Source organism: Galeopterus variegatus, unplaced genomic scaffold, assembly GCF_000696425.1.
Source record: "Galeopterus variegatus unplaced genomic scaffold, G_variegatus-3.0.2 Scaffold422, whole genome shotgun sequence".
NCBI lineage: Eukaryota > Metazoa > Chordata > Mammalia > Dermoptera > Cynocephalidae > Galeopterus > Galeopterus variegatus.
Window position 1 is genome coordinate 535,304 of NW_007726533.1, and position 10,828 is coordinate 546,131.

General features: G+C 37.6%; 1 protein-coding gene across 2 annotated transcripts in view; it reads left to right on the top strand.

Annotated features, from left to right (window-relative positions):
• The window catches only part of TRPM1 (transient receptor potential cation channel, subfamily M, member 1), a 135,195-nt gene extending 124,739 nt beyond the window's left edge, over positions 1-10,456 (top strand). The window contains exon 27 of one of the 2 annotated variants that reach the window (XM_008568542.1): positions 8,859-10,456. In XM_008568542.1, the coding sequence (XP_008566764.1) occupies positions 8,859-10,116 (1,258 nt within the window). In that variant the 3' untranslated portion in view covers positions 10,117-10,456. The remainder of the gene's footprint in view (positions 1-8,858) is intronic. The other variant, XM_008568543.1, reaches the window with a different exon arrangement.
• The last annotated feature ends 372 nt before the right edge of the window (positions 10,457-10,828 follow it).

Genomic DNA, 10,828 nt, shown 5'->3' on the forward strand with positions numbered 1-10,828 from the left:
TCCTACAGTAATAGTCGGGGACTCCAATACTCCACTTCCATTAATGATAGAACTAGACAGAAAATCATCAAGGAAACAGAGACTTGAACAATACTACATGCCAACTTAACCTAACAGACAATAGAACAATCCACTCAACAATAGCAAAATACTCATTCTTCTTAAGAATATATGGAACATTTCCCAAGATAGACCATATGTTAGGCCATAAAATCAGTCTCATTATTGTTTTTTTTTTTAAATTGACATTACACCAAATGTGTTCTCCAACCACAATGAAATAAAATAATAATAACAAAAGGGGATTTGGAAAATGTACAACTATGTGACAATTAAACAACACAGTCTTAAATAACCAATTGGTCAAAGAAAAAGTCACAAGATAAATTAGAAGATACTTTAAGGTGAACAAAAGTGAGAATATAACATACCAAAACCTATGGGATGCAGCAAAAGCTGTATTCAGAGGACATTTATAATTATAAGAGCAAACATTTAAAAAGAAAAAAAGATCTCAAAGGCATTGAGAACTGAACAAATGACTAAACCACCACCAACATCCTAGACTGACCACTGGGCTGCACACACAAAGGACAGATACCAATAGCACTGCAAAGTCTGAAAATTGGAATCATGCTACAGAAAGCATGTTGGAATTTGTACCCTGAAACTAATCAGATTGATCACCTACTAAAATAAAAATATTGACATTCTCCATGGGAATTAAACAAGACTCAGAGTCACGTGACATAATATTCAAAATGTTAGGATACAATTCAAACTCATTTGGAATATGAAGAACCTAGACCATCTCAAGTCATCTGGGGAAAAGATAATCAATAAATGTCAATGCCAAGGTAACACGGATGCTGCAATTATCTGACAAAGGCTTTAAGGAGCTATTTTTAAAAATGCTTGAATAGAATTGCAAAGACTCTTGAAACTAATGGAAAATAGAAAGTCTCATAAAGAAATAGAAGATATAAGGAACAACCAAAGAAAATTTTAAAACTGAAAAACATAATAACTGAAATTTAAAATTCACTGGATTAGCTCAATAGCAAAACAGGGAAGACAGAGGAAAGAGTTTGTAAACTTAAAGATATTTCAATATAAATTACCTAATTTGAAAAACAGAGAGTAAATAGACTGGGGGGGGGGAAGAGCCTCAAAAAAAAAAAAAAAAAAACTAAAAAAAATTTTTTTTAAATTTAAAAAGCCAAACAAACCAAAAAAGAGCCTCAGGGAACTGTGGGACAATAACAAAAGGCATAACATTTGTGTCATGAGAGTTCCCAAAGAACAGAAAAAGTGTGATGCAGAAAAATAATTTGAAGAAGTAACTGAAAACTTCTAAAGTTTGGTAAAAAACATAAATCTGCAGATTAAAGAAATTTAGAGGATGCTAAACAGGATTAACTCAAAGAAGTCAACACATATCTTAGAAGCTGCTGAAAACTAAAGACAAAGACAAAAAATTACAGCAGCCAGAGAAAAATTATACATTACCTACAGGGGAATAGTGATTTTAATGACAGCAGATTTCTCATCAGAAACCATGGAGGCCAGAAGAAAGTGGAACCATGTTTTTAAAGTGCTGGGGAAAAAAAAGAAAGAAAGAAAAGAAATCCTGTCAACTCAGAATTCTATATCTAACAAAAATATCCTTCAGGAACGAAAAGAAATAAAGACATTCTCAGACAAATAATTCATTGATAGTAGACCAGCTCTAAAAGAATTACATAGGAAATTCTTCAGACATAAGGAAATGATACCAGAAGTAAATTTGGAATATCAGGAATGAAGAAAGAGCATCAGAAATAATAAATACAGTCACTCACCATATAACAGTGTTTTGGTCAATGTGTAGTAGGCGACACCATCTAGGTTTGTGTAAGCACACTCTATGATGTTTGCACAATGACACAATTGCCTAAGAACACATTTCTCAGAACATGTACCCATTGTATATTGATAAACGTAATGATGAGTCCTCTCTGGAGTTCCTTAAAGTATATTTAACAGTTGAAAGCAAAAATTATCATACTGTCTGTGTGAGCATCACAGACATACTTTATCCTCAGACATGAGGATATCTGCTGACCAGCAATTCAGAGCAGTTACCTTCTTGCTCTTAGTACACAATAGCGGCCCCAAGCCAAGAATTACATAATTACAATAATCATGCTGAATCAGTAAATGGGCACACATGCACAGTTACACTACTTGCATAATTTGTTTCTAGTGAATGTGCTGAATCTTGCCCATTTGTAAAAGATGTGAGGTGAGAAAGCTCAATTAAACTTTTCTACTTTCCTTACAGTGATGTTTCTACATTCAAATTGAAATGGTCAAATTCTGATCCTAAGTAACTGTGAAATGTTACTATTTTTTTAATCCTTAGAGCAACTAATATAAAATCTAGAATAAATGATATAGTCATTTCCCAACTCATTTTCTGAGGCCAGCATTGCCCTGATACTAAAACCAGGCAAAAACATTAAAAAAAAAAGAAAACTACAGACCAATATTCCTCATGAAAATAGACATAAAAATTCACAACAAAATACTAGCAAACCGAGTCTATCTATGACCGGCTAGTTTATCCCAGGAATGAAAGGATAGGTCAATATTTGAAAACAAATCAATGTAATCCATATTAACAATTTAAAGAAGAAAACTCCACATGATCATACCAATTGGTACAGAATAAGCATTTGACAAAATTCAACATCCACAATAATAAAAAATTAAATTAAATTTAAAAACCTCTCAGTAAACTAGATACAGAAGGGAACCTCCTCAATTTGATAAATGGCCTTTACAAAACTGGATGTTTTCTTCCTAAAACTGGGAACAGGGAGAGATGACCAGTGTTACCACTGCTATTCAACAATGTATCTGGAAGTCTTAGCAAGTGCAATAAGGCAAGAAAAAAGAAAGAAAAGACTTACATCTTGGAAAGAAAGAAATAAAACTATTCTTATTTGTAGATGACAAGATTATATATGTAGAAAATTGTAGAAAATCACATAAAATCTTTATAAAACAAAATGGAACAAACAAAAAACTTCCTAGAATAAGGGAATTTAGCAAAGCTACAGAATTCAAGGTCAACACAGTAAAATCAATCTTACTTCTATATACTAGCAATGTGTTAATTGGACATAGAAATTTTTTAAACAATAAGATTCTACAAGAGCTCCAACAAAAATGAAATACTTAGTTATAAATCTCATAAAACATGTATGGAATCTGTATGCAGAAAACTGTAAAATCCTGATGAAAGAAATCAAAGATGACTTAAATAAATGGAAAGACATATAATCATGTACTGGAAGACTCAATATAGTTGTCAGTTCTCCCCAAATTGATATATAGATTTAATGCAATACCAATGAAAATCCCACCAGGATATTTTGTAGATATAGTTCAGCTGATTTTAGAAGTTAAATGGAAAGTCAAAGGAACTAGACTATCTAAAACAGTTTTGAAAAAGAAGAATAACACTAGAGGAATCATACCACCCAGTTTTAAAACTTACTATAAAGCTATAGTAAGCATGGATGCATTCAACACATATATAAATGGAACAGAATAAAGAGTCCAGAAGTAGATCTATCCAAATAGAACCAATTGATTTTTCCTCCAAAGGTGTAAAAGTAATTCAATGAAGGATGAATTTGTTGTCTTTTCAACAAATGCTGTTAGATCAGTTGGACATTCTTATGCAAAAACTGGATCTCAACACATACAAAAATTAACTAAAAATGGATCATAGGTCTAAATATAAAACACAAACTATTAGAAGAAAACATAAGAGAAAATCTTCATGACCTGGGAATAGACAAAGAATTCTAAAACATGACACCAAAAGCATAATTCATTACCATGCTCTAACTAACTAAGCTAACCATCCAGCTCCCAAACAGCCTTTAATGTAAAGGGCAGTGGATGCCAGAAGCTCTACTTCAGGTGCTGCTAAAGCATCCTCTAATAAGGTCTAAAATGTATAGTAAACGGCAGTGGAAAGGGTGTGGTTTCTGCTCCAGCTAAAGGATTCACTGACCTTCCTTACAAACTCAAAGCAATGTGAGCAAAACCTCCTCTAAAACCCATAAAACATTTAAGTTTTATGGATCTTGCATAATCTTTGATAAGAACTTATACACTTGTGCCCCAAATTTTAAGGTATTGGACATTCTATAGATGCAGTGATTGTCCCAGCTAGATCTATTATCAGTCTTCCAGTGAGTAGTTATGTTGTTCATTTGGAGAGTCAGGGTGAAAGACAGAAAGGTGATGTAGCACTTCTGTTTTTAATAATTAGAGCTTAAAGTAGCCATTAGTCCTTAGTCCTTACAAGGGACATGAAGAAGCTACCAGGAGTACTGAAAAGTGTCTTTCCACCTAGTGAGATGGTCTGGCAATTTCCCAGTTTTGTGTCTGTGGTTCAATAGACATATTTCAAGGTGGTATGTGACCACCTGATGCAGAGTCTGGGCTTCTCTGCAATAAATCCCTTGTCCAACACAGAAGGTGCAGACTTGCTACTGGCAAGATTGAAGCAAATGGCTGGACAAAGCTGTCCTGATGTGGCAGCACTTTCCTACAGGAGTTCAGCCTTGGTGAAAGCATCAGTCAGGAGTTGGACTCCTAGAAAGGTGACAGTATCTCCTGACAGGAACTACCAACCACTTCTGGGTAGTAATGTTGCCATTATTGGAGGTGGCAGGCAGATGGCGTTCCTTCTGATGTATTTGGGTTAGTAGCTGAGCCAGCCAAAGGGAAATGGGATGATTAAATGAGAAACAAAGGGATCATTGGTTAAAAAGAAGACTTCATCTGGGAACCAAAAACCTTAACAAATAATCTCTTGGACCTTGAGACACATATTTTCCCTGAAAAGTATCCATTTTTTTTTCCAGCAAGATTTTGTTAAGTTATTGAAGAATGAGTTAAGGGTTAAGTTATTGAGGAATGAACTAAGATGAATACATGGAGGTGTTATTTAATGGCATACTGTTCCAGAAATATGAAGACCTGCAGCAGATTTAAGTTCCAACTCTTGCTATAACTTTTTAAAAGATGGTGAAATTATCAAAATGCACATGAATCAAGTTTTAATATACTGTGTGATGTGTGGATGAGGCTGTCCATTGTAACATTTCTTTGAATTCTCAGGCATGGTTTGGCAGTGCAAAAACTTTGTAACATTAACAAATTCAATAAAAAGTAAATATGTGGGGAAAAAAGCATAATTCCTTTTTAAAAAGTAATAAGCTGGATTTAATAAAAGTGAAAAACTTTTGCTCTGCAAAAAACTGCTATAATTAAAAAAAAACAAGTTATGGACTGGGAAAAATATATATACCAATCACATATCTCACAAAGGATTTATGTACAAAATATCTCAAGAATTCTTAAAACTCAATAATAAAGAAAAAATGACCCAATTTAAAAAATGGGTTAAAGATCAGAATTAGACACATCAAAGAGGACATAAAATTGACAAATAAGTACATGAAAAGATGCTCAACATCATTAGCTATTAGTGAAATGCAAATTAAAACCATGATGAGATACATCTACACACCTATTACAATGGTTAAAATTTTTTAAATGCCGAAATAATCAAAAAGGATGTTGAGCAACTGGAACTCACAAACACTACCAGTGGGAATACAAAATGGTACAGCCACTCTGAAAGACGGTTTGGCAGTTTCTTATAAAGTTAAACATACACTTACTATATGAACCAGCAATTTCGGGTATTTAACTCCTAGATATTTACCCCAGAGAAATGAAAACTTACGTTCACACAAAATCTATACATGAATGTTTACAGCAGCTCTTTGCTTGCTTGCCAACAAATGGAAACAACCCAGTGTTTCTTCAGCAGGTACTGTGGGACATCCATATTAGAAATATGTCTTTATGACAGAATCAACTTTAATTAAAGAGAAACCCAAGCAAATCACTTGGACCTAGAATACCTTTGTACTCTCTGCTGTGCTGAAAAATATTCCACTCTGTGCTGAACAGAAGGCTGAATTAAGACTTAGGAAGTAAACAAATATCTTGTTTGCTGCTTAATCGTATTTTACTATCAGCTCTATCACAAATGATGGATTTCTCTTGTGTTTTCCTGCCATTCCATGTGTAAACAGAGTTAGGACTCTTGTCAAATTGATTCCTAGATAGCCTGTCTATCCCCATCTGAAATGGAAACTACTCTTTGTACAGATATCAAGGTTTATGAAACATGTTTTAAGTATTTGCAGGAAGTCACAAAACATGGCTAGCAAAGGAAACAGTTCATTTGTCCTTTTTGTTAACCATTCCCGATACAAGTGAACTTAAACTCATTTTTTTCTTTCTCCTTCCACATGTACTATAAAAACTCACAACTTCCCTTGATTTGGTGTAGCTGTTTAAAATTTGCTGTCTCCATGTTGCAGCTGTTTGTAAGCTTGAAACAAGCATCTGACAGTTTTTTTAACCTGAGCCACATCATGAAACAGTTTCTTCCACAGCTTCAATGGAGTGGCAGTAGGGATAGGCGATTTGAGACACCAAAAGAGGACTCCTAATGCAGAGCTTGGTAACTGATTCCATGCGGGGAGGAGGGAAGGCTACAGGGGTAAAAGGAGAGAGTAAGTAGAAAGGAGAATCAACATTGACGTCTTTCTAGTACGAGTGGCTGGCAATGCTGTTATCTGAATTAGGTAATACAGGGGAAAAATTGGCAGAGAATAATAAAAGATTTGAAGGGAATGATACCTCTATTTTACAAGTTTATTTTAAAAGTTTGCACAGCTGTGTTATATTTTGCTATAAGGATCTCAAGTTTGACTGTTACAGAAGCAATGTGGTCGTTAATACAAAAGGAATCACCAGGGGTAATAGCTTTGAAGGGAGCTGTTATATTTAACAGAGAACATCAAGTCTTAGTCAGAAATAATGGAAAGTTAATAGTCAAAAGTTTTTCTGTTGATCCCTAAAATGCAAAAGGAGAGAGAACCCTTAGAACCTATTGAGCACACGATAGAGAGGCTTTAGAAGAAGGAATCCAGGGCTTCTCATACATGGTGAATTTGGTCCTCCCTTGTGGCAACCTTCCAGGAAGCCAGACCCTTCCTGCTCAAATGATGTGGTTTCCTAAGGGGCATATAAATAGTTCTTTCCCCAAAGGAGTTAAAAATAGAAGCCAAAGACCCCCCACACATCAGAGTACAGCTGTCCATGTGGCCAACAGAGGAGCAGCACTCACAAAAGCAGCTCTGGGAGAGTGTGGGGCACAGCTACAACACATGGGGGTGCAGAGTGCAGGAGATGCAGTCAGGCCCAGAGCAGAGCCACAACAGCGCAGGGAAGGAAGGGGGCGGCTGGCCAACCAGCAGGATGTGGTGGATAGGAGGAAAGCAGAACAGGTGAGGGGCTTATAAGGATACACAGAGAGGGTAGCAAAGACCTACTAGAAACAGTCTTAGCCAGGTGACTCTAGAGACTGTATATTTTTAAGAAAGGTGGGAGAAAAGTAAAACAAGGGAATCAGGCCAAAGTGTTTGCCTTTTTCACACAGGAAGGAACCTGCCAGAACAGACCACCACACTGCCCAACTGGGGACTCCCAGGACTCCCAGGCCCACTCTAGGACAGTTTCAACTTTTAGAAGGCAGTCCTGAGTCCTGGGCATACCTCGTTGCTTCTCACAGTTAAATTTTATGAACCTATTGAAAGAATTTATATTGTACATCTTGAAATACAGAACAAGATCTATACCAGCAATTTTAGTCCAGGCAACATTATGGGTCTATAGGCCATTGCCTGATCTTCTAGGAATTTTTTTTTTTAAAGCATCTAACAGCAGACGTTTGTAATCTGCTATGATCTTTTGTTATGTAACCTCATTAAGGGTTATTTATTTATTTACTTATTTTGTCTTTTTCCGTGTCCAGCAACGGATCGCAACCCTCAGTGTTGCCCCCGTACCGGACCGGGGACCGGCAACGGGATTGCAACCCTCGGTGCTGCTCCCGCGCCTCACTCAGCCAGTGAGCGGGAACCGGTCCGTATGTGGGATCTGAACCCTCGGGCGGGAGCGCCGCCCTATCCAGTGCGCCACCGGGCCGGCCCTCATTAAGGGTTATTTAAAGAGTAATTTAAAGTTACTGGTATTCTTCAGACAATTAAACAACCTATTGTCCCTTAAGTAAGCCATCTGATAATATGAACTTAATTATTAACAATTCATTTTCTAAATCCCTCAAACTGCAAATAAGGATTTTAATTTATTTGTTTTGTTATAACCATTCATATTGCTGACAGCCATAGTCAAAACTCCACAGACTAAGTGCTAGTATCTTCCAGAAGCAGTGTGATATACCAGCTAAGAGACAAAAGCTGAAGCCGGTGCTGGGGCTAGACGGTATATGCTTAAATTCCAGCTCCACTGTGCACTAGCTGTGTGTCTTTGGGCAAATTACTGACACTTCCTGACTTAATTCCCTCATCTGTAAAATGGGAATGATAATAATAGTACCTACCTAGGGCTGTTGTGAGGATTAACTAAGCCTAGAATAGAACCTCAGTAAGTACAGTGCTTGTTAGTGAATCCATAAGGCACTTAGAGCAATGACTGGCAAATAGTAAGCACTATAGGCGTTAATTGTCATTTCCTTTATTTGTTGATGCTCTTCGTGGTGATTTTAGTAGTTATATTAGGGGCATGTGAAGCTTGCAAACATGCCAAACCAGTTCTATGATTCTCAAAAGACTAAAAACTAATATAACAATAACGTTATATTTTTAATATTCAGTTAATCTCAGTTTAATAAATCTCTTTATCTTCCCCAGAGTTGAAAACATGTCAATGAGGTTGGAAGAAATCAATGAAAGAGAAAATTTTATGAAAACTTCCCTACAGACTGTCGACCTGCGACTTTCTCAGATGGAAGAATTATCTAGCAGAATGGCGAATGCTCTTGAAAATCTGGCTGGAATCGACAAGTCTGACCTGATACAGGCCCGGTCCCGAGCTTCATCCGAATGTGACGTGACCTATCTCCTCAGGCGGAGCAGCATCAACAGCACCGACGGCTACAGCATGTACCGGTATCATTTCAACGGAGAGGAGTTATTGTTTGAGGATACTTCTCTCTCCATGCCACCAGGGACAGGATTCAGGAAAAAAACCTGTTCCTTCCGTATGAAGGAAGAAAAGGACGCGAAAACGCATCTGGCCCCAGCACGCCAGGACAGCCTGCACCTGTCGCCCAGCGCAAGCGCCCCGACGTCACCCGACCGCGGCCGCCTGGCGGTGGAAGACCTGCAGAGCTCTGCGGGGCCCAAACTCGGTCCAGACGTCGAGATCTCAACCGAAGACGAGGAACGGCAGGCCGGCTCTAAAAAAGAAGAAACTGGTTCCCCGAGTTTAAATCAAACAGAAGTTATGCACGGACAGAACAAATCAGATTTTCAAAACACTCAGCTCACAGTGCAAACGACCAAGATAGAAGGCACTATTTCCTATCCCCTGGAGGAAACCAAAATGACACGCTCTTACCCTGATGAAACGTTCCATGCTTTCAAAAGAATGAAGTCCAGAAGCTTTGTCTATTCCCAGGGAAGAAAGCTGGTGGGTGGGGTCGACGACTGGCACACCGAGTGCAGCTCGGTCACGGGCGCAGTTGAGCAGTGGACGGCAGAATGGAGATGCCAGGTTCAAAAAGTCACACGTTCTCGCAGCACCGACATCCCTTCCTTCGTGTCGGAAGTTGCCGTGCAAGCGGAGCAGACGGAACGATTTGCGGATACCGAAGATGAAAACTGTGTTTCTAGAACACTCCCCCAACTCTCTCGTTTATCCCTCGCTGTTACGGACAGAACTGGGAAGGAAAACTTACTGTCTGTGAAACCAGAGCAAACTTTGGGATTCCCATCTCTAAGGTCAAAAAGTTTACACGGCCATCCTAGTAATGTTAAATCCATTCAGGGCAAGTTAGACAGATCCGGACACGCCAGCAGTGTAAGTAACCTAGGAGTTGTGTCCGGAATCACAACGCCAGAATACAAGGTTAAGCAAGAGAAAACTTCCACAGAAACCGAGTGCTAACCTGCTTTGTTTCTTTGATTTTTTTAAAACCATCAGAACTGGTTATCTAAGCATCATAAATTACTGACAATGTTTTAATTAAAAATGTTTGGAAATTCGGACTTAATTTAAAACCTAATGCACTAAACTTAAAGTAGTATTTTGTTACGTATGTTAGTAAACGTAGTTTTTTTTAGTTGGAGTAGGATCTAAGGAAAGTGACAATACTCCAACCAAGATAAATTAGTTAATCAGTATGCAAGATTATACAATCTGTTCATTCCTGAGGGCCACCAACTAGCCTAAGAAATGTCTTTGGGCATCGACATCATCATCAAGTCACTTAAGGAGTAAGAAACTATGTAGGAAAGAGAAATTAAACAGAAAGCAAATACAGAAAAGGAGGAGTGAGGGGAAGAAAAGTAATGTCATGAGGAGCAAGCAGTGTGAGGAGCTGTAAACATAATATGTTTTTTATGGGGGTTTTTTTGTTTATGTTTTAATGTTTTAAGTTTTTAAATTACACAATGGGGAAAAAAGTACACAATTATATCAAACATCACACTCTAATAATGCAGGTTGACTAAGAGTTTAATTAATGTGTAAAAATAAAGTATCCAATATGCACTTTACTGTTGTCATGTACTCCTCAATAGCAAACACAAATTAACTGTACCCCCACCTTGCTTCAGGTATGGGACCCAAACCTCGGTGTTGCTCCCGCGCCTCGCTC